At 51.9% G+C, this 24,489-nt stretch overlaps 1 protein-coding gene across 2 annotated transcripts in view; it reads right to left on the bottom strand.

The window, feature by feature from the left end:
• Nucleotides 1–24,489, bottom strand: part of pwp2h (PWP2 small subunit processome component) — an 85,362-nt gene that overhangs the window by 43,810 nt on the left and 17,063 nt on the right. For both annotated transcript variants that reach the window (XM_041211357.1, XM_041211356.1), the window contains exons 2-15: nucleotides 21,838–21,950; nucleotides 19,212–19,306; nucleotides 17,982–18,081; nucleotides 17,576–17,719; nucleotides 17,100–17,235; nucleotides 16,703–16,911; nucleotides 13,437–13,580; nucleotides 13,034–13,104; nucleotides 11,531–11,667; nucleotides 9,347–9,495; nucleotides 4,798–4,945; nucleotides 3,857–4,007; nucleotides 723–903; nucleotides 471–618 (exon numbers count right to left, since the gene is read on the bottom strand). In XM_041211357.1, coding sequence (XP_041067291.1) covers nucleotides 471–618; nucleotides 723–903; nucleotides 3,857–4,007; nucleotides 4,798–4,945; nucleotides 9,347–9,495; nucleotides 11,531–11,667; nucleotides 13,034–13,104; nucleotides 13,437–13,580; nucleotides 16,703–16,911; nucleotides 17,100–17,235; nucleotides 17,576–17,685 — 1,584 coding nt within the window. In that variant the 5' untranslated portion in view covers nucleotides 17,686–17,719; nucleotides 17,982–18,081; nucleotides 19,212–19,306; nucleotides 21,838–21,950. The remainder of the gene's footprint in view (nucleotides 1–470; nucleotides 619–722; nucleotides 904–3,856; nucleotides 4,008–4,797; nucleotides 4,946–9,346; nucleotides 9,496–11,530; nucleotides 11,668–13,033; nucleotides 13,105–13,436; nucleotides 13,581–16,702; nucleotides 16,912–17,099; nucleotides 17,236–17,575; nucleotides 17,720–17,981; nucleotides 18,082–19,211; nucleotides 19,307–21,837; nucleotides 21,951–24,489) is intronic.

The following is a 24,489-nucleotide window of genomic DNA, read 5'->3' as shown; positions in this document are numbered from 1 at the left end:
TGAAAGGTTTCATGGTGCAAGGAAAAGGGGGATGGTTAACGGGACGAGGTGTGTCTAGAAGAGGTGTCAATGCGAAAGGCAAATCATCGCAACAGCTGCTGTCCAATGAAACGTGAGTAGATGTTATGGTCTAAAACTGTTGAACTCAATGTTGAGTCCAAAAGGCTGTAAAGTGCCTAACTGAAAGATGAGGTGCTGTTCCTCGAGCCTGCGTTGAGCTTGATTGGAACACTGTCAGAAGCTGAGGAGAGAGAAGTCAGAGCGAGAGCAAAGTGAGGAAGTAAAATGAGAGGCGGCAGGGAGCTCAGGGTCAGGGTGCAGGTTGGATGCAGGTGCTCCACAAAGATATCAAAGGTGCGCATTTGGTCTCCCCAACGTGTGAAAATGTGTAGCTGAGTTTTCTGCTTCCAGCATCTTTTTATCCTTCCTGGAAATGTTTCAGTGCTGGTGTCTCTCAAAGGATCACTCACCTCCATTGCATCCAGAGACAGGTTACAGGATATCTCAAACCTCTTCACAAGGAGCTGCTCTTTAACATTGTAAATACAAACAAACTTGGAGTGTCCTCCAGCCAGCACTGACTGTCCATCCGCCGAGTAACACAGGGTGGAGAACGACCTGAGAACAGAGCAAGTGGATCAACAACATGCACAGACCTCCATGTTGATAACCAGCACCGCCTCACTATGCATAATGACCGCTCCCCGCCCCACTGAAGTCACCTGCCCTTGGCTGCCTGCTTCGCTGTGATCTTATCCAGTTCCTTGCGGCCCATTTGCAGGTCATGGCGGCCTTCGATGGAGCCGATCTGCTCTGCGTTCTGATGATCCCAGAAGGTGATCTGACCATCCAGTGTGACAACTGCCAACTCCTTCCCATCTGGGCGGAACGCGACGTCCAGGACTGTGAATGGAGATCAGTTGGACAGGTCAGAGACAGAGTCCCGCAGAGATATCGTCTAATCAGACTACAGGATTGGACAAGGCTTCTTCCCTCAGCTTGAGACATCACTGGGCGTAACTACACTTCAAACTGCACAAGTCTTTGTAGCACATCGTGTAGTGTTTCACACGTATTAAACTGCAATCCCATTGCATAGGGTGCCTTTACTGGTTCTCTAATACAGCTACCTGGCCTTTCTCCATTATCCTGCAAAATTTTCCCCTTCATGTATTTACAACCATAGGTATTTACGAATTAGGAGCAGGAGTCGGCCAGTCAGCCTCTCAAGCCTGCTTGGTCATTCAGTAAGATCATAGCTGATCTGACTGTAACAATCCTGCCTCCCCACGATAGCCTTTCATCCTGTTGTTTATCAAGAATCTATCTACCTCCAGCTTAAAAATATTCAAAGGCTCTTCCACTGCCTTTTGAGGAAGAGAGTTAAACTCACTACCCTCAGGGAAAAAATAAATTCTCCTCATCTCTGTCTTAAATAGGCGACCCCTTAGTTACTCAATTCTCTGTTGAAAGTTATTATTGAATCAGTTTCCACCACCCATTCAGGCAGCACATTCCAGGTCCCAACAACTCACTGCGTGAAAAAAAATTCTCATCTTTTTTGCTGGTGATCCTATATATGTGTTCTCTGGAAAGCAACCCTACTAACACAAGAAACTATTTCTCCTTGTTTACTCTATCAAAAACCCTCATGAGTTTGAACCTCTATCAAGCCTCTTAACCTTCTCTCCATGTTAACTGAACTCCTTCATCCCTGATACCATTCTGGTAAATCTCTGTACCCTCTCCTGGCCTCAAACTCCTTCCTAAGTCCAGTGCCCAGAATTGGACACAATACTCCAGCTGAAGCAAAGCAGCGATTTATAAAGGTTTAACTTTCATCCTTACTGTTGTACTGAAAAAATTGCAATAAAAATGTTGGTGTAGCCAGCGATGTCCACATTCTGTGAAAAATTTTTTAAAATTCTTTCTTGATTTAGAAAGCCAAATATCTTGATTTTTTTTTAAACGAGTCCTCAGATTTTCCAGTCACCTTGTAAGATTTGTGTACATACATCCCCGATCTCTCTCTGCTCCTACACTCCTGTTAAAACTGTACCATTTTGTTCATATAGACTCTCCTCATACAGTGCTTCCTACCAAAGTATATTGCTTCACACTTCTCTGCATTAAATTTCATCTCTCTCTCTGACTGCAGATACACTGACTGGTCCCATCTCTCTCAGAGAGATACACTGGTGTCTCTCAGTCTCCTCTCTCTGTGAGATACACTGACTGGTGGGTCTCAGTCCCCTCTCTCTTTCAGGGAGATATTTGTAGCACCAAAGGCAACGAAACTGTGGTGATAACATTGAGCACAGTATAAATCAGGAAATTACAGCTACACTTTACATAGGAATTACAATAATAATGAGCACTTTCAATTTACAAATAGACTGGGTAAATTTAATTAGCACTAATACTGTGGAGAATGAATTCCTGGAGTGCGTACGAGATGGGTTATTGGCCCTGTATGTTGAAGAGCCAACCAGGGATCGGGCTATTTTAGACTTAGTATCATGTAGTGAGAAAGGGCTAATTACCAGCCTTGCTGTAATGGAGCCATTAGGAAATAGTGACCATAATATGATAGAATTTTAAATTAAGTTGGAAAGTGATATAGTTCATTCTGAAACTAGGGTCTTAAATCGGAACAAAGGAAACTATGAAGTTGTGCAGGGCAAGTTGGCTCTGGTGGATTGGCAAAATACACTAAAAAATTCGATGGTAAACGGTCAATGGCTAGTGTTTAAAGAAATATTACATGGTCTACCACATATCTACACTCCTCCAAGACACAAAAACCCAATAGGAAAGGTGAATCAACTGTGGCTAACAAAATAAGTTAAAAGATTCCTCCAAATAAAAGGTGTGGCTATGGATACCTGCAAGGACCCAAGTTATACCTGTCTTTTTGTGGGAAACGTGGAACATTTCTTGTTCTGGTCTTTCTCAGGCCCCCTCCCACAACTCTTTTCTTGGTACATCAATGACTTCCAGTGCCGTTTCATGCTCTCATCTGGACCTGGAAAAATTTATTGATTTGCTTCCAATTTCCACCCCTCATGGTCCATCTCTGACACTTCTCTTCCCTTCCTTGACACCTGTCTCCATTTCTGGTGATAGACTGTCCACCAATATTCATTTCAAGCCCACCGACTCCCACAGCTACCTCGACTACAGCTCCTCACACCCCGCTTCCTGTAAGGACTCCATCCCATTCTCTCAGTTCCTTCGCCTCTGTCGCATCTGTTCTGATGATGCTACCTTCAAAAACAGTTCCTCTGACATGTCCTCCTTCTTCCTTAACCGATTTTCCCTCCCCGCTCCCCACAGTGGTTGACAGGGCCCTCAACTGTGACCCATCTCCCACACCTCTGCCCTCACCCCTTCCCCTCACTCCCAGAACCATGATAGGGTCCCCCTTGTCCTCACTTTTCACCCCACCAGCCTCCGCATTCAAAGGATCCGCTAGAGTTTAGAAGAGTAAGAGGCGGTTTGATTGAAACATATAAGATGCTGAGGGGTATTGACAGGGTGGATGTGGAGAGGACGTTTCCTGGTGTGGAAGAATCTAGAACTACGTTCACTGTTTACAAATAAGGGGTCACCCGTTTAAGACAGGGAAGAGGTGAAATTTTTTCTCTCACAGGGTCATGAGACTTTGACACTCTCTTCCTGCAAAGGTGGTGGAACCAGTGCCTGAATATTTTTAAGGCAGAGGTGGATAGATTCTTGGGAAGCAATGGGATGGGCAATAAATGCTGGTCTAACCAGTGAAGCCTACATCCTGTGAATGAGTTAAAAAGAAAGGTCCCTCTCGCTCTCTGTTTACATGAAAGCTGCTGCCTCTCACCATCAGAATTCAGGACAAGGGTTTCTTTGGTTTTCCAGCTGTCAAACATATCCCACAATTTCACCGTCTTATCCCATGAAGCACTAGCCAGGAGCGTGTGCGATGGGCTGAAGCTCAGGCTGCTGATCGGACCTTCATGTCCTGCCAGAACCTGCAAAGAAGTGGATTAAACGGAATGAAACCTTTGAGTTAGCAGACACAGCAGGTAACCTGTCCCACCCAGCACCAGGCTGCTGCTCTCAAACATGCACCATCTTCAGCCCCCAATCTCCCTTTTCCTTCAGCCACAGTTCCTCCCCACCCTGGTCCAACTGCTCCCACACCACAGCCTTATCTAGCAGATCATCTCCTTCCCCCAAACTGCAGGGCCATTAGCACTCTCTGTTTGGAGGATTTTGGGCTGAAATAAGTAATTTCCACTTTTCTTTTAAATTCATTAATAGGATGTGGGCATCACTGACTGGGTCAGCATTTATTGCCCATCCCTAATTGCCCCTTGAGAAGGTGGTGGTGAGCTGCCTTCTTGAACCGCTGCAGTCCATGTGGTGTAGGTACACCCACAGTGCTGTTAGAAAGCGAGTTCCAGGATTTTGACCCAGCGACAGTGAAGGAACAGCGATATATTTCCAAGTCAGGGTGGTGAGTGACTTGGAGGGGAACTTCCAGGTGGTGGTGTTCCCATCTATCTGCTGCCCTTGGCCTTCTAGAAGGTGGTGGACGTGGGTTTGGAAGGAGCCTTGGTGAGTTCCTGCAGTGCATCTTGTAGGTGGTACACACGCTGCTACTGTGTGTCGGTGGTGGGGGGAGTGAATGTTTAAGGTTGCTTAACTAGTCTGTGGGATTTCCTGCTTATCTGGAGACCGGAGTCTCACTGTGTCTCTCCGGGTATAGAGGCTGGAAATATACAGTCCGTAGCAGTAACTAATAAATTCCATACGTACATCGAGCAAGCGGCCAGTTTGCATCGACCACACGAATACTTCGAAGGAATCATGTGAACCAGCACAGACAATCTCCCCACTCGTATCCAGAGCCAAACAGGTGAATTGAACTGGTCTCAGTGATGTGAATGTGCGGAAATTTCGATACCTGTGAAGAAATGAAAAGTTGCTTCAACAGCTTCACTCTGAACCCCACCAATCAGAGCGGCTCAAACAGGTCAGATACATCAACCCACACAAACCCCACCACTGTCCCAAATACTCCCAAACCCCACCACTGTCCCAAATACCGCCAAACCTCATCACCGACCCAAATACCGCCAAACCCCACCACCGTCCCAAATACCCCCAAACCCCAACACCGACCCAAATACCGCCAAACCCCAACACCGACCCAAATACCCCCAAACCTCAACACCGACCCAAATACCCCCAAACCCCATCACCGACCCAAATACCGCCAAACCCCAACACCGACCCAAATACCCCCAAACCCCAACACCGACCCAAATACCCCCAAACCCCAACACCGACCCAAATACCGCCAAACCCCAACACCGACCCAAATACCCCCAAACCCCAACACCGACCCAAATACCCCCAAACCCCAACACCGACCCGAATACCCCCAAACCCCAACACCGACCCAAATACTGCCAAACCCCAACACCGACCCAAATACCCCCAAACCCCAACACCGACCCAAATACCCCCAAACCCCAACACCGACCCAAATACCCCCAAACCCCAACACCGACCCAAATACCCCCAAACCCCAACACCGACCCAAATACCCCCAAACCCCAACACCGACCCAAATACTGCCAAACCCCAACACCGACCCAAATACCCTCAAACCCCAACACTGACCCAAATACCGCCAAACCTCACCACCATCCCAAATACCCCCAAACCCACCACTGCCCCAAACACCCCCGAACACCACCACTGTCCCAAATGCCCCCAAACCCCAACACCGTCCCAAATACCCCCAAACCCCAACACCGACCCAAATACTCCCAAACTCTACCACTGTCCCAAATACTCCCAAACCCCACCACTGTCCCAAATACTCCCAAACCCCAACACCGACCCAAATACCCCCAAACCCTAACACCGTCCCAAATACCGCCAAAACTCACCACCGACCCAAATACCCCCAAACCCCACCACCATCCCAAATAGCCCCCAAAACTCAACACCGCCCCAAATACTCCCCCCAAAATTCAACACCGCCCCAAATACTCCCGAAACCCACCACCGTCCCAAATACCCTGAAATCCACCACCGTCCCAAATACCCCAAACCCTACTACCGTCCCAAATACCTCCGAAACCCACCACCGTCCCAAATACCCCCAAACTCTAACCCTGTCCCAAATACCCCCAAAACCCATCACTGTCACAAATGCCCCCAAAACCCAACACCATCCCAAATATCCAGTCCCCAACAATGCCCCAAATAGCCCAGGACCCCAACATCGCCCCAAATACCCCAGGAGCCCAACACCGCCCCAAATACCCCAGGACCCCAACACCACCCCAAATACCCCAGGACCCCAACACCGTCCAAAATACCCCAGGATCTCAACACTGTCCCAAATACCCCAGGACCCCAACACAGTCCCAAATACCCCAGGTCCCCAACACTGTCCCAAATACCCCAGGACCCCAACACAGTCCCAAATACCCCAGGTCCCCAACACTGTCCCAAATACCCCAGGTCCCCAACACTGTCCCAAATACCCCAGGCTTTTGCTTAGGTCCCGCATGGGAGACTGATAACGAAGGTAAGAGCCCATGGGATCCAAGGCAATTCGGCAAATTGGATCCAGAATTGGCTGAGTGGCAGGAAGCAGAGGGTGATGGTCAAGGGGTGTTTTTGTGATTGGATGCCTGTGTCCAGTGGGGTTCCACAGGGATCGGTGTTGGGTCCCTTGCTGTTTGTGGTGTATATAAATGATTTAGACTTGAATGTAGGAGGGTTGATCAGTAAGTTTGCGGATTACATGAAAATTGATGGGGTGGTAAATAGTGAGGAGGATAGCCTTAGATTACAGGAGGATATAGATGGGCTGGTCAGATGGGCTGATCAGTGGCAAATGGAATTTAATCCAGTTAAGTGTGAGGTGATGCACTTGGGCAGGACAAACAAGGCACGGGAATACACGATGAATGGTAGGACCCTGGGAAGTACCGAGGATCAAAGGGACCTTGGTGTGCATGTCCACTGGTCCCTTAAGGTAGCGGGACAGGTAGATAAGGTGGTTAAGAAGGCATATGGGATACTTGCCTTTATTAGCCGAGGCATAGAATATAAGAGCAGGGCGGTTATGCTGGAACTGTATAAAATGCTGGTTAGGCCACAGCTAGAGTATTGTGTGCAGTTCTGGAATCCACATTATAGGAAGGATGTGATTGCACTAGAGAGAGAGCAGAGAAGATTCACCAGGAAGTTGCCTAGGCTGGAGAGTTTTAGTTAGGAGGAGAGATTGGATAGACTGGGGTTATTTTCCTTGGAGCAGAGGAGATTGAGGGGGGACATGACTGAGGTGTATAAAATTATGAGGGGCATAGATAGGGTAGACAGGAAGGAACATTTTCCCTTGTGGAGGGGTCAATAACCAGGGGGCATAGATTTAAGTTAAGGAACAGGAGGTTTAGAGAGTATGTGGGGAAGAATTTTTTCACCCAGAGGGTGGTGGGAATCTGGAACTCACTGTCTGACAGGGCTGGAAAATGGGATTACAATAGTTAGGTACTTGTTTGACCAGCACAGACTCAATGGGCTGAAGGGCCTTTTTCTGTGCTGTAAACCTCTATGACCCCAAACACCAATAACTGCCACAGTATTTATATAGCTAGTCCAGTTCCGTTTCTGGTCAATGGTAACCCCAGGATGTTAATAGTGGGGAATTCAGTGATGGTAATGCTATTGAATATCATGGGGTGATGGTTAGATTCTCTCTGAAGATGGTCATTATCTACACTTGTGTGGCACAAATGTTCCTTGCCACTTCTCAGCCCAAGCCTGGACAATGTCCGCATAAAGCAGGACAAATCCAACCCAGCCAATTACCACCCCATCAGTCTACTCTTAATCATCAGTAAAACGATGGATGGGGTCATCAACAGTGCTATCAAGCGGCACTTACCTGCTCACTGATGCCCAGTTTGGGTTCCGCCAGGGCCACTCAGCTCCTGACCTCATTACAGTCTTGGTTCAACCATGGGCAAAGGAGCTGAACTCTCAGGGTGAGGTGAGAGTGACTGCTCTTGACATCAAGGCAGCATTTGACCGAGTGTGGCATCAAGGAGCCCCAGCAAAACTGGAGTCAGTGGGAATCGGGGGGAAAATTCTCTGCTGGTTGGAATCATACCTAGCACAAAGGAAGATGGTTGTTTTTGTTGGAGGTCAGTCATCTCAGCTCCAGGACATCACTGCAGGAGTTCCTCAGGGTAGTGTCCTCGGCCCAACCATCTTCAGCTGCTTCATCAATGACCTTCCTTCCATCATAAGGTCAGAAGTGGGGATGTTCGCTGATGATTGCACAATGTTCAGCACCATTCACGACTCCTCAGATACTGAAGCAGTCCATGTCCAAATGCAGCAAGACCTGGACAATATCCAGGCTTGGGCTGATAAGTGGCAAGTAACATTCACACCACACAAGTGTCAGGCAATGACCATCTCCAACAAGAGAGAATCTAACCATCGTCCCTTGATGTTTAATGGCATTACCATCACTGAATCCCCCACTATCAACATCCTGGGGGTTACCATTGACCAGAAACTGAACTGGACTAGCCATATAAATACTGTGGCTACAAGAACAGGTCAGAGACTGGGAATCCTGCAATGAGTAACTCATCTCCTCACTTCCCACCATCTACAAGGCACAAGTCAGGAGTGTGATGTAATACTCCCTACCTGCCTGGATGAGTGCAGCTCCCACAACACTCAAGAAGCTTGACATCATCCAGGACAAAGCAGCCCACTTGATTGGCATCACATCCACAAACATTCACTCCCTCCACCACCGATGCACATTAGCAGCATGTGTACCATCTACAAGATGCACTGCAGGAATTCACCAAGGCTCCTTCGACAGCACCTTCCAAACCCACGACCTCTACCATCTAGAAGGACAAGGGCAGCAGATAGATAGGAACACCACCACCTGGAAGTTCCCCTCCAAGTCACTCACCATCCTGACTTGGAAATATATTGCCGTTCCTTCACTGTCACTGGGTCAAAATCCTGGAACTCCCTCCCTAACAGCACTGTGGGTGTACCTACACCTCATGGACTGCAGCGGTTCAAGAAGGCAGCTCACCACCACCTTCTCAAGGTCAACTAGGGATGGGCAATACATGCTGGCCCAGCCAGTGAAGCCCACATCACATGAAAGGATATTAAAGAAAAAGGTCTTGCTGCATATGGTCACAGACTGTTTCAGTATCTGAGGAGGTACCAGTGTCAGTATCAACTGCAAGAGGCACAAAACCTGAACAAAGTGGAGGCCAAGCCAAACCCACTGATGACTCACCTGTGAAGGTCGAATGCTCGGACTGTCCCATCCAGAGAGGCACTGAGCACCACAAAGCCAGTGGAGTTGAAAGTCACTGCGGTAACACCGCCTGTGTGTTCAGTAAATGTCACGATGCAGAAACCGCTGCTCATATTCCAAACCTTCACCTGATCAAAAGGCAGATGGCACAGGTTAGTCACAGGGAACCAACCAACAACAGCATTCCAACCCAGGGGACCAGCCAACAACAGCATTCCAACCCAGGGAACCAGCCAACAACAGCATTCCAACCCAGGGAACCAGCCAACAACAGCATTCCAACCCAGGGAACCAACCAACAACAGCATTCCAACCCAGGGAAACAGCCAACAACAGCATTCCAACCCAGGGAACCAACCAACAACAGCATTCCAACCCAGGGGACCAGCCAACAACAGCATTCCAACCCAGGGAACCAACCAACAACAGCATTCCAACCCAGGGAACCAGCCAACAACAGCATTCCAACCCAGGGAACCAGCCAACAACAGCATTCCAACCCAGGGAACCAGCCAACAACAGCATTCCAACCCAGGGAACCAGCCAACAACAGCATTCCAACCCAGGGAACCAGCCAACAACAGCATTCCAACCCAGGGAACCAGCCAACAACAGCATTCCAACCCAGGGAACCAGCCAACAACAGCATTCCAACCCAGGGAACCAGCCAACAACAGCATTCCAACCCAGGGAACCAGCCAACAACAGCATTCCAACCCAGGGAACCAGCCAACAACAGCATTCCAACCCAGGGAACCAGCCAACAACAGCATTCCAACCCAGGGAACCAGCCAACAACAGCATTCCAACCCAGGGAACCAGCCAACAACAGCATTCCAACCCAGGGAACCAACCAACAACAGCATTCCAACCCAGGGAACCAACCAACAACAGCATTCCAACCCAGGGAACCAACCAACAACAGCATTCCAACCCAGGGAACCAACCAACAACAGCATTCCAACCCAGGGAACCAGCCAACAACAGCATTCCAACCCAGGGAACCAGCCAACAACAGCATTCCAACCCAGGGAACCAACCAACAACAGCATTCCAACCCAGGGAACCAACCAACAACAGCATTCCAACCCAGGGAACCAGCCAACAACAGCATTCCAACCCAGGGAACCAGCCAACAACAGCATTCCAACCCAGGGGACCAGCCATTGTACCAGAGATCGAGCAACAGCAATAGGCCATAGGGCTAGCAAACACCTTCTTAAAGACCACCTACCCACCTTCCCCCATATCCCTCAGCCCCACCTTCCCCCCATATCCCTCAGCCCCACCTTCCCCCCATATCCCTCAGCCCCACCTTCCCCCCATATCCCTCAGCCCCACCTTCCCCCATATCCCTCAGCCCCACCTACCCACCTTCCCCCCATATCCCTCAGCCCCACCTACCCACCTTCCCCCCATATCCCTCAGCCCCACCTTCCCCCATATCCCTCAGCCCCACCTACCCACCTTTCCCCATAACCCTCAATCCCACCAACGCACCTTTCCCCATATCCCTCAATCCCACCTACCCGCCTTCCCCCAAATCCCTCAAACCCACCACTTGCACTTGTGAAGTAGCCTTTAACTGACAAAATAAACAAGACAGGAGTAAGTGAAGAGTAGCAATAACCGAACGTGTAACACTTCCTGAGTTAATTTTCTCTTTGAGAGAATTCGAAGCAAGGGGAGACTGAGGTATTCGTGGTAATATCACTGAACTAGTAACTGAGAGGGTAAGGCTAATGGTCTGGGAACATGGGTTCAAATCCCACCATGGGCAGCTTAGAATTTAAATTTAAATAATAAATTCAAATGATTAACAAAATTCTGGAATTGTAAGCAACTCTCAGTAATGGCAACAATGAAACTATCATCAATTGCTGTAAAAACCCATCTGGGTCACTAATGTCCTTTAGGGAAGGAAATCTGCTGTCCTCATCTGGTCTGGCCTACATGTGACTCCAGACCCACAGCAATGTGGTTGACTGCAGTGGTTCAGGGTGGCTGCTCACCACCACATTCTCGTGCGGCAACACCCACATTCCGTAAAGAATGGAAAAGCCACTCGGTGACACCATCCCTTGTCAATGCTTGAATCTGAATGAAGTGACTGGGCTCCTTCGCTAAGGCAAAATGAGTATTGATGTATAGAGAAGGTCTCACCTTCCCATCGTCTCCCCCTGTGACGACATATTGAGCATCTGGAGAGTAGGACAGGGTAACCATGTTGTTGAAGTGTCCTTGCTGTTTGAGCACATAGGACTCACTCTGCCACTCCCATACCAAGAGCTGCCCCAGACCTGAAACACAAGCACAATAAATATTACCGCTGTGCCAGTGGTATCCCTGAATCTGACAGACAGCTCCACAGCAACAAACAAATCACAGTTAAAGCAGTAAACCAGTAATACCAAATCATCACTATACCACTCAATCCCAATCACTACCTGCTCACCAGAGGGTCAACCCCACCCACCTTCCATATCCCACAAACCCACGTTCTCACCATTCCCCTCAATCCCTTCCTCCTCCAACACACTGTCACTTCCCAAATCCGTTCCCATCTTTGCTGAAACTCCATGTTTGAATAACTCTGATCAAAGTCACAAATGACATCCCATGTGACTGTGACAAAGGTGAACTAGCCCTCCTTTAACACAGCTGACCACACCATCCTCCCCCCCAGCTCCTCTCCACTGTTGTCCAGCTGGGTGGGACTGCTCTCACCTGTTCCATTCTTATCCATCTAATCGTGACCAGAGATCCTGCTGCAATGGCTTCTCTTCCTGCTCCCGCCCCATTACCTCTGGTATCCGCCCAGGATATATCCTTGGCTCCCGCTATTTCTCATCTGCATTCTGCCCCTCGGTGACATCACCTGAAGACGTAGCATTAGCTTTCACATGTACACTGAGGACACCCAGCTCGACCTTACCACCAGCTCTCTCGACTCCTCCACTCTTCCTAAATTATCAGACCGCTTATCTGATCTACATTGCCGGATGAACAGAGAATTCCTCCAGTTAAATTTGGGAAGATTGAAGTCAAAGTCTCTATTATAAACGCCATTCCCTAGGTACAGACTCCCTTGTCCTTTAGCAACTTTATTTTTCTTTACTCTTTCACAGGGTGTGGATGTCACTGGCCAGGCCAGCATTTGCTGCCCACCCCTAATTGCCCGGCTTAGGCTATTTCACAGGCAGTTCAGAGTCAACCACGTTGCTGTGGGTCTGGAGTCACATGTAGGCCAGACCAGGTAAGGATGGCAGATTTCCTTCCCTGAAGGACAGTGAACCAGGTGGGTTTGTAGGACAATCGATGCTAGTTTAATGGTCACCATTACTGAGACTAGCTTTATATTCCCGATATACATTTCCAGCCGCCAACCCTAAAACATTAGCCTGGGCCTCTGGATTACTAGCAACATTACACTATGCCACTGTCTCCCCACAAGCTTGAGGATGAACTAGTCTTTGTCATATTTCATCTTGAGCTAAGTTTCTGAGTCCATAATCCCCTCAGTCACTGAGATCACGCACTCCAGTCTCTCGCCATGGCTCCAGTCTCTGTGTCCTCCCCACAGCTTACCTTGCCACCTCGCTTGGAATCATAAGCAAACCTTGATACATTATTCTGTCTTTGCGAATGTAGCAAACACTTTCTCACCTGGGCACCCAAAGGCAATCCAGTCCCCGGACACGTTAACGGAAATGGACTCAATCCTCTGCTCTGAAATACTGGAGAGACAACAGGAATCAGGAGCTGGCACAATACAGGAGGCTGGAGAGTCATGCAACATTCCCCCTAGGCTGGGATCTGATACAATCCCCTCATCTCCTCTGAGCTCCTGTGAGTGGGGGCAGAGCAGTGAAGCTGGCCTCCTTGTTCCTGACAATTTTAGTCATGGAGCTTTGGTAACTTCGATTGGGAGAGATCATCCTGACTATTCACCACCACCCACAACCTTCCCAGCAGCCAATTCTAACCTGCCCACAGGTACTCGCTGGGTAATTAATACCCCCAGTTTTCTGCCCTCCCCATTTCACCCCGCCCTACCCTTGGGCTTTACCTGAGGGAGTGGATGAGGTTAAATTCTGGCAGCTCATGAAGGTGGAATATCCCTGAAGCAAAGCCAGTGACCAGGAGGTGAGTTATCTTGTGGTAGGCAGCAGCTGTCAGGTCATTGAAATCCTTCTCTTTATTGAAGAAATACCTTGGGGGGAACAAAAGGATTCTAAAATACTGAGGCAAAAATCAAAAACAGAGAGAAAGAGAGCTACAGAGAGAGAGAGCAACAGAGAGAGAGCGAACTACAGAGAGAGAGAGCAACAGAGAGAGAGAGCTAGAGAGAGAGAGAGCTACAGAGAGAGAGAGAGCTACAGAGAGAGAGAGCTACAGAGAGAGACAGAGGGCTACAGAGAGAGAGAGGGCTACAGAGAGAGAGAGAGGGCTACAGAGAGAGAGAGAGAGGGCTACAGAGAGAGAGAGAGGGCTACAGAGAGAGAGGGCTACAGAGAGAGAGGGCTACAGAGAGAGAGAGAGGGCTACAGAGAGACAGAGAGGGCTACAGAGAGAGAGAGAGGGCTACAGAGAGAGAGAGAGGGCTACAGAGAGAGAGAGAGGGCTACAGAGAGAGAGAGAGCTACAGAGAGAGAGAGAGGGCTACAGAGAGAGAGGGAGAGGGCTAGAGAGAGAGAGAGGGCTACAGAGAGAGAGAGAGGGCTACAGAGAGAGAGAGAGGGCTACAGAGAGAGAGAGAGGGCTACAGAGAGAGAGAGAGGGCTACAGAGAGAGAGAGAGGGCTACAGAGAGAGAGAGAGGGCTACAGAGAGAGAGAGAGGGCTACAGAGAGAGAGAGGGGGCTACAGAGAGAGAGAGGGGGCTACAGAGAGAGAGAGCAACAGAGACAGAGAGCAAGAGAGAGAGAGAGCTACAGAGAGAGAGAGAGCTACAGAGAGAGAGAGAGCTATAGAGAGAGAGAGAGCTACAGAGAGAGAGAGAGAGCTACAGAGAGAGAGAGAGCTACAGAGAGAGAGAGCTACAGAGAGAGAGAGAGCTACAGAGAGAACTATAGAGTGAGAGAGCTAGAGAGAGAGCAACAGAGAGAGAGAGAGAGAGAGAGGGCTACAGAGAGAGAGAGAGGGCTACAGAGAGAGAGAGGGCTACAGAGAGAGAGAGGGCTACAGAGAGAGAGAGAGGGCTAGAGAGAGAGAGAGGGCTAGAGAGAGAGAGAGAGGGCTACAGAGAGAGAGCGAGCTACAGAGAGAGAGCGAGCTACAGAGAGAGAGCGAGCTACAGAGAGAGAGCGAGCTACAGAGAGAGAGCGAGCTACAGAGAGAGAGCGAGCTACAGAGAGAGAGCGAGCTACAGAGAGAGAGGGCTACAGAGAGAGAGGGCTACAGAGAGAGAGGGCTACAGAGAGAGAGGGCTACAGAGAGAGAGGGCTACAGAGAGAGAGAGGGCTACAGAGAGAGAGAGGGCTACAGAGAGAGAGAGGGCTACAGAGAGAGAGAGGGCTACAGAAAGAGAGGGCTACAGAGAGAACTATAGAGTGAGAGCTACAGAGAGAGAGAGGGCTACAGAGAGAGAGAGCTACAGAGAGAGAGCGAGCTACAGAGAGAGAGCGAGCTACAGAGAGAGAGCGGGCTACAGAGAGAGAGCGGGCTACAGAGAGAGAGCGGGCTACAGAGAGAGAGCGGGCTACAGAGAGAGAGCGGGCTACAGAGAGAGAGCGGGCTACAGAGAGAGAGCGGGCTACAGAGAGAGAGCGGGCTACAGAGAGAGAGCGGGCTACAGAGAGAGAGCGGGCTACAGAGAGAGAGCGGGCTACAGAGAGAGAGCGGGCTACAGAGAGAGAGCGGGCTACAGAGAGAGAGCGGGCTACAGAGAGAGAGCGGGCTACAGAGAGAGAGCGGGCTACAGAGAGAGAGCGGGCTACAGAGAGAGAGAGGGCTACAGAGAGAGAGAGGGCTACAGAGAGAGAGAGGGCTACAGAGAGAGAGAGGGCTACAGAGAGAGAGAGGGCTACAGAGAGAGGGCTACAGAGAGAGAGAGAGGGCTACAGAGAGAGAGAGAGAGCTACAGAGAGAGAGAGAGCTACAGAGAGAGAGAGAGCTACAGAGAGAGAGAGCTACAGAGAGAGAGCTACAGAGAGAGAGAGAGCTAGAGAGAGAGAGAGAGCTACAGAGAGAGAGAGCTACAGAGAGAGAGAGCTACAGAGAGAGCGAGCTACAGAGAGAGAGCGAGCTACAGAGAGAGAGGGCTACAGAGAGAGAGAGCTACAGAGAGCGCTACAGAGAGAGAGCGAGCTACAGAGAGAGAGCGAGCTACAGAGAGAGAGCGAGCTACAGAGAGAGAGGGCTACAGAGAGAGAGAGGGCTACAGAGAGAGAGAAAGGACTAGAGAGAGAGAGAGGGCTACAGAGAGAGAGAGCTACAGAGAGAGAGCGAGCTACAGAGAGAGAGGGCTACAGAGAGAGAGGGCTACAGAGAGAGAGGGCTACAGAGAGAGAGGGCTACAGAGAGAGAGAGGGCTACAGAGAGAGAGAGGGCTACAGAGAGAGAGAGCGCTACAGAGAGAGAGAGCGCTACAGAGAGAGAGAGCGCTACGGAGAGAGAGAGCGCTACAGAGAGAGAGCACTACAGAGAGAGAGTGCTACAGAGAGAGAGTGCTACAGAGAGAGAGCGAGCTACAGAGAGAGAGGGCTACACAGAGAGAGAGGGCTACAGAGAGAGAGAGCTACAGAGAGAGCGAGCTACAGAGAGAGAGGGCTACACAGAGAGAGAGGGCTACAGAGAGAGAGAGGGCTACAGAGAGAGAGAGCTACAGAGAGAGCGCTACAGAGAGGGAGCGCTACAGAGAGAGAGCGAGCTACAGAGAGAGAGGGCTACAGAGAGAGAGGGCTACAGAGAGAGAGAGGGCTACAGAGAGAGAGAGGGCTACAGAGAGAGAGAGGGCTACAGAGAAAGCGCTACAGAGAGAGCGAGCTACAGAGAGAGAGAGAGCTACAGAGAGAGAGAGCTACAGAGAGAGAGAGCTACAGAGAGAGAGAGCTACAGAGAGAGAGAGCTACAGAGAGAGAGAGCTACAGAGAGAGAGAGCGCTACAGAGAGAGAGAGCGCTACAGAGAGAGAGAGAGCTACAGAGAGAGAGAGATCACCTCAGGCAGTGCGGTAGAGCGTGGGCACCTCGGGGGCAACTGGGGTGGGGAGCGAGGCCGGGGTTGGGGGGGGGTGACAGAAATGCAGAGAGGCAGCGAGTCAGCCAGAGATACTTGCAGGTTGACACATTGTCAAAGAGACAGACCAAACAGAGGGTGTCTGGATCATGTCTTACTTTCCAACACGTGTATATTTCACTTTCCCAATCCGCTCCTGCTCGGATTCCCTCTTCCCATGAATCACTTCCCTGTTTTGCGCCCCGAATTCTTCGCTCTGATCGCTGTCTAATTTCTTGCTGCTCTTGGGGAGTTGGGGTTGGAGATCCTGGGTTTCTGTGTCGCACTCCCACACGCAGAGGGTAGCATCCTGACTCAGTGTATAGATCTGCAGCAACAAACATCTGCGTTAGAACCACAGCAAAATCATCCACATACCAGACAGTCATTAGCAGCACAGTTCAAACTACTGCACTCCTCCACCCTAACCCTGGGCACTGAGGCCAAGCACTGACTGAGCACACCGAATACCGAGTGAGGTGGGGGGGGGGGTGAACGGGATTGACAGCTACTCACATCCAAACTCTTCCCTTCGAAAAAGCAGGCAACAATGGCATCCTTGTGTCCCCCCAAGGAGTAGTAAATGAGGTTGGCCCAGCGTTCAGCTCCGAACACCCAGGTACTGCTGTCCTTACTGCCCACTGCAAAACACCTGCAACACAACACACAGTCCACTCAACCACGGAGATCCCAGCTCACAGGTCCCAACTGAAACCGGAGGAAAAGCCAGCCTGAGCAGCTCTCTCTGTGACCCTGACACAGATAGGGAGCATTTCCCCCTCTCTCAGAGCTTGTGGGTTCAAGCCTCACTCCTGAGACTCGATAACCTCGGCTCAAACCATCACTGTCATAGATCATCTGGTCATTATCAGAAATGTGTTTATGGGGTCTTGCTGTGTACAAGTTGGCTGTTGTGTTTCCTTACGACAGTGATCACACCGTCTGGCTGGGACATAAAGGGGTTGAAAGGAGCTGTATAAAGTGCTTCTTACTTTGAATCGTCAGTCCAGTCGATACAAGTCGTTTCATCATAGGGTCCAAAGTAACTTTTATCCAGGACGAAGGCGTTAAACTCCCGGGTCTTGCCAGGAGCGTGATACATCAAAACAACATTGTCCTTGCTCACGACAAATCTCCTGTTAAATAACAACAAGAAATCAGACTAAAGGGAGCACCTGGGACAATACAAGAACCCACCCAACGGCAGCCTGCCTACCCGATCAGCCTGGGACTACGGACACACCGGCGACATGGTCCAAATCACCGGGGGCCAGCCATGGAGCTGGACCTTTCTCGCTGGGTGTAACTCGGTCCCTGACAGGGTGAGCTGTAGCCATGGGGAGCTCTGAATGATGATGCCCTTTTACAGCAGGGCGGTCGTGGACTGTTCCCTCTTACCTGCCGTCAGGTGAGAAGCTGACACTGTGGACGCGAGCGTGGAAATGGAAATGATGCAGCACAGACTTGCTGATCAAACTGACCAACAAAGCAGCCCCTTCTGCAAACAAACACACACACACGGGGATTAGAGACCACCTGATACACTGAGTGGGTAAAAGAGAATGTGAGGGTGGGACAGGGAGGGCGGAGCGAGGGGGAGTGAGGGGCGAAGGGCGAGGAGGGAGGGGGTGAGCGAGGAGGCGTCGAAGGGGGAGGGGTTGGGGTAGAGGGTGAAGGGGCGAAGGGGAGAGGTGCGAAGGGGGAGGGGGCGAAGGGGGAGGGGGGCGAAGGGGGAGGGGGGCGAAGGGGGAGGGGGGCGAAGGGGGAGGGGGGCGAAGGGGGAGGGGAGGAGTGAAGGGGAAGGAGTGAAGGGGAAGGAGTGAAGGGGATGGGGAGGGGTTGAAGGGGGAGGAGTCGAAGGGGGCTGAAGGGGGAGGAGTTGAAGGGGGAGGGGGCCGAAGGGGGAGGGGGCCGAAGGGGGAGGGGGCCGAAGGGGGAGGGGGGCCGAAGGGGGAGGAGGCCGAAGGGGGAGGAGGCCGAAGGGGGAGGAGGCCGAAGGGGGAGGAGGCCGAAGGGGGAGGGGGCCAAAGGGGGAGAGGGGGAGGGGGTCGAAGGGGGGAGAGGGGGAGGGGTCGAAGGGGGAGAGGGGTCGAAGGGGGAGAGGGGGAGGGGTCGACGGGGGAGGGGGAGGGGTCGAAGGGGGAGGGGGAGGGGTTCGAAGGGGGAGGGGGGAGGGGTCGAAGGGGAGGGGGAGGGGTCGAAGGGGGAGGGGGAGGGGTCGAGGGGGAGGGGGCGGGGTCGACAAAGGAGGGAGGGGGAGGGGTCGAAGGGGGAGGGGGAGGGGTCGAAGGGGGAGGGGGAGGGGTCGAAGGGGGAGGGGGAGGGGTCGAAGGGGAGGGGGAGGGTGTTCGAAGGGGGAGGGGGAGGGGTCGAAGGGGGAGGGGGAGGGGTCGAAGGGGGAGGGGGGAGGGGTCGAAGGGGGAGGGGGAGGGGTCGAAGGGGGAGGGGGAGGGGTCGAAGGGGGAGAGGGGTCGAAGGGGGAGAGGGGTCGAAGGGGGAGAGGGGGAGGGGTCGAAGGGGGAGGGGGAGGGGTCGAAGGGGGAGGGGGAGGGGTCGAAGGGGGAGGGGGAGGGGTCGAAGGGGGAGGGGGAGGTGCCGAAGGGGGTGAATGGTGGGGCAGGCGCCTACCTTCATCGACCAGGATAGCCAGGTGTCCATCTGGAGACTGCCCCACACACACAATGTTTCTCTGGGCAGCAAATGGCAGAGTCTCCGACTTGTTGCTGCAAGAAAACAGAACCTGATCAGGAACAAGCCCAAACCCCGCCCCCACTGCAAACCCCGCCCCCCGCAATCCCCGCCCCCCGCAAAACCCGCCCCCCGCAAACCCCGCCCCTCCACTGCAAACCCTGCCCCCTGCAAACCCCGCCCCCCGCAAACCCCGCCCCCTGCAAACCCCGCCCCCTGCAAACCCCGCCCCCTGCAAACCCCGCCCCCTGCAAACCCCGCCCCCTGCAAACCCCGCCCCCTGCAAACCCCACCCCCCACTGCAAACCCTGCCCCCCACTGCAAACCCTGCCCCCACTGCAAACCCTGCCCCCCACTGCAAACCCTGCCCCCCACTGCAAACCCCGCCCCCCACTGCAAACCCCACCCCCATCCCCAAACCCCACCCCCATCCCCAAACCCTGCCCCATCCCCAAACCCCACCCCCTGCAAACCCCACCCCCAACTACAAACCCCACCCCTAACCACAAACCCCATCCCCTGCAAACCCCACCCCCCATCACAAACCCCACCAACCAAACCCCACCCCTGCAAACTCCACCCCCCATCACAAAGCCCACCCCCAACCACAAACCCCAGCCCTGCAAACACTGCCCCACACCCCAAACCCCACCCCCCCACTGCAAACCCCACCCCCACCACAAACCCCGCCCCCAACCACAAACCCCCCCACCGCAAACCCTCCCCTCCAATCACAAACCCTGCCCTCTGCTAACCCCACCCCCCCACAAACCCCACACCCCCACAAACACCACCCCCCATGCACAGCAAACTCCCCACAAACCCCACCCCCTGCACAGCAAACTCCCCACAAACCCCACCCCCTGCACAGCAAACTCCCCGCAAACCCCACCCCCTGCAAACCCCACCCCCCTGCACAGCAAACTCCCCGCAAACCCCACCCCCTGCAAACCCCACCCCCCTGCACAGCAAACTCCCCGCAAACCCCACCCTCCTGCAAACCCCACCCTCCTGCAAACCCCACCCCCCTGCAAACCCCACCCCCCTGCACAGCAAACTCCCCACAAACCCCACCCCCTGCAAACCCCACCCCCCTGCACAGCAAACTCCCCGCAAACCCCACCCTCCTGCAAACCCCACCCCCCTGCAAACCCCACCCCCCTGCACAGCAAACTCCCCACAAACCCCACCCCCTGCAAACCCCACCCCCCTGCACAGCAAACTCCCCACAAACCCCACCCCCTGCAAACCCCACCCCCCTGCACAGCAAACTCCCCACAAACCCCACCCCCCTGCACAGCAAACTCCCTACAAACCCCACCCCCTGCAAACCCCACCCCCCTGCACAGCAAACTCCCCACAAACCCCACCCCCCTGCACAGCAAACTCCCTACAAACCCCACCCCCTGCAAACCCCACCCCCCTGCACAGCAAACTCCCCGCAAACCCCACCCCCTGCAAACCCCACCCCCCTGCACACCCCACCCCCCTGCACAGCAAACTCCCCACAAACCCCACCCCCCATGCACAGCAAACTCCCCGCAAACCCCACCCCCCTGCAAACCCCACCCCCCTGCACAGCAAACTCCCCACAAACCCCACCCCCCTGCACAGCAAACTCCCCGCAAACCCCACCCCCTGCACAGCAAACTCCCCCCAAACCCCACCCCCCTGCACAGCAAACGCCCCACAAACCCCACCCCCTGCAAACCCCACCCCCCTGCACAGCAAACTCCCTGCAAACCCCACCCCCCTGCACAGTAAACTCCCCACAAACCCCACCCCCCTGCACAGCAAACTCCCCGCAAACCCCACCCCCCTGCACAGTAAACTCCCCACAAACCCCACCCCCTGCAAACCCCACCCCCCTGCACAGCAAACTCCCCACAAACCCCACCCCCCTGCAAACCCCACCCCCCTGCACAGCAAACTCCCCACAAACCCCACCCCCCTGCACAGCAAACTCCCCGCAAACCCCACCCCCTGCACAGCAAACTCCCCACAAACCCCACCCCCCTGCACAGCAAACTCCCCGCAAACCCCACCCCCCTGCACAGTAAACTCCCCACAAACCCCACCCCCTGCAAACCCCACCCCCCTGCACAGCAAACTCCCCACAAACCCCACCCCCCTGCACAGTAAACTCCCCACAAACCCCACCCCCTGCACAGCAAACTCCCCGCAAACCCCACCCCCTGCACAGCAAACTCCCCACAAACCCCACCCCCCATGCACAGCAAACTCCCCGCAAACCCCACCCCCCTGCACAGCAAACTCCCCGCAAACCCCACCCCCCTGCACAGCAAACTCCCCGCAAACCCCACCCCCCCTGCACAGTAAACTCCCCACAAACCCCACCCCCTGCAAACCCCACCCCCCTGCACAGTAAACTCCCCACAAACCCCACCCCCTGCACAGCAAACTCCCTGCAAACCCCACCCCCTGCAAACCCATTGTGTGGGTGTGAAAGGCTCTATAAAAATGCAGCCTCTTTGTTTTGGTGTCACTGACCCCTCCACAGGGCCCCCAGTGTTTAACACGCGGTCTCAAATCTCAGCAAACTCACTTTTTCAAATCAAAGACCGTGACTCGATTTCCAACTGGGCTAATGACAGAATTTCCATCCGGTGAATAATTCAGGTTTCCATGGCGATAAACTGTCCCCAGCAGGTTCGAGAACTGAGAGGAGGAAAAACAAATGGTTATTCACAGAGCTGCAGAGACCCAGGGGCATTGGGAAGGTGACGTGTGGCCAGAGAGAGGGCGCAGGGGTAAGGGAGCAGCCAGTTCCGTTTCCACTCACTTGTGTAACAAAATTCTACTTTGCCAAATTCTAAAAAAGTTCTCCTCAATGTACCTCAGGAGTTCTGTTCCCTCCATTCCTTTCACACTAAAACTAACCCAGTTAATATTGGGGTCGTTAAAATCCCCTCTGAATACTGCCCTGTTATGTTTACATTTCAGAGATTTGCCTATATATTTGCTCTTCTATCACCCTCGGACTGTTTGGGGCCTACAGTACATGCTCTGTAGTGTGACCGCCCACTTTTTATTCCTTGTCTCAATCCATGTGGCCTCATTGGATGATCCTTCTAACATATCATCCCTCCTCACAGCTGTAATTGTTTCTTTAAGCAAATCTGCCACTCACTCCCTTTTTATCCCCCTCTCTATCACATCTGAAAACCCTGTGACCAGGGATGTGGAGCTGCCATTCGTGTCCCTCTTTAAGCCATGTGGCTGTAGCAGCTATGATATCACACTGCCTTGCTTCTATCTGTGCCCTCAGCCCATCTGCTTTATATGGAACACTCCTTGCATTGAAGTTTATACCTTGGGTACTGCCAAACTCTCTCTTTTATTTTCTACCTTTTGTTTCCTCTGCCTTCCAGACTCATTCTGATTTTCTGCCTTCCATTTCTGAGTTTGTCCCATCTGAATTCACCCTCAGGTTCCTGTCTCCCTGCCAAACTAGCTTAAACCCTGACCAACAGCACCAGCAAACCTCCCCGCAAGGATATTGGTCCAGCAAACCGTCCAGTTTCTACAGCTCCCAGATCCCCAGATCCAGTCCCAATGCCCCAGGAATCTGAAGCCTTCCTGCCTGCACCATCTCTCCAGCCACACATTATCTACTCTAAGGAAATGACAGGCGCATTGAACAGGTATTTTGTGTTGCTTCACTGTAGAAGACTTAGTACACTTCCCAAAGATTCTTGAAAATCAAGAGGTGAATGGGAGGGGGGAAACTTAAAGCAATCACCATCACTAAGAAAAAGGAGATGAGAAAACTATCAGACCTAAAGGCTGACAAGTCCCCAGGACCAGATGGCCTGCATCCTAGGCTCTTAAAAGAAGGGGCCGCAGAGATAGTAGATGCATTGGTTATAATCTTCCCAAATTCCTTAGATTCTGGAAGGGTCCCAGTGCATTGGAAACTAGCTAATGTAAAACCTTTATTCAAGAAAAGAGGGAGGCAGAAGGCATGAAACTACAGGTCAGGTAGCCTAACATCTGTCATAAGGAAATTGCTAGAATCCTTTATTAAGGTCATAGCAGGATACTTAGAAAATCATAATTTGATCAAGCAGTGTCAACATGGGTTTGTGAAAGGGAAATCATGTTTAACGAATTTATTAATTTTTTTGATGCAGTAACAAGCAAGGTGGATAAAGGGGAACCTGTAGACGTGCTAGATTTCCAAAAGGCACTTGATAAGGTGCCACATCAAAGGTTACTACACTAAATAAGATTACATGGTATAGGGGGTAACATATTAGGATGGATAAAGGATTGGTTAGTTAAGGGGAAGCAGAGAGTAGGGATTAATGGACTTTTTTGGGTTGGTAAGCTATAACCAGTGGCGTGCCACAGGAATCAGTGCTGGCTCCTCAACTATTTACAATCTAAATCATTTGGATGAAGGGGCCTAATGTACAGTAGCTGAACTTGCTGATGACACCAAGATAGGTAGGAAAGCTGTCAAGAGGAGGTAAAGAGTCTGCAAAGGGATAAAGACAGGTTAAGTGAGTTGGCAAAAATTTGGCAGATGGAGAATAATGTGGGAAAATGTGAAATTGTTCACTTTGGCAGGAGGAATAGAAAAGCAGATTATTATTTAAATGGGGGGAAGTTGCAGAACTCGGAGGTACAGAGGGATCTGGGTGTCCTGGTAAATGAACCAGGAAAAGTTTGTTTGCCGGTACAGCAAGTGCTTAGGAAGGGAAATGGAATGTTGGTGTTTATTGCAAGAGGAATGGAATATAAAAGGAGGGAAGTTTTACTGCAGCTGTACAGGGCCTGGGTGAGACCACATCTGGAGTCTGTGTGCAGTTTTGGTCTCCTTATTTGAAAAAAGGTATATTTGCATTTGAAACAGTTCAGAGAAGGTTCACTTGACTGATCCCTGAGATGAGGGGCTTTCCTATGATGAAAGGCTGGGTCTATACCCAATGGGATTTAGAAGAATGGGAGATGATCTTATTGAAATATATAAGATCCTGAGGGGATTTGATAGAGTAGATACCCAGAGGATGTTTCCACTTATGGGAGAGACTCAAACCAGGGGACACAGTTTAAGAATCAGAGATCAACTGTATAAGACGAAGATGAGAAGAATTTTTTTTCTCTCAGAGGCCTGTCAGTCTGTGGAATTCTCTTCCCCAGAGAGCATTGGAGGCTGGGTCACTGAATTTATTCAAGGCTGAGTTAGACAGAG

This window comes from Carcharodon carcharias, chromosome 18 (genome assembly GCF_017639515.1).
Source record: "Carcharodon carcharias isolate sCarCar2 chromosome 18, sCarCar2.pri, whole genome shotgun sequence".
NCBI classification, from domain to species: domain Eukaryota; kingdom Metazoa; phylum Chordata; class Chondrichthyes; order Lamniformes; family Lamnidae; genus Carcharodon; species Carcharodon carcharias.
The sequence above is the reverse complement of the archived record's forward strand: the minus strand, read 5'-3'. Positions and strand labels throughout refer to the sequence as shown.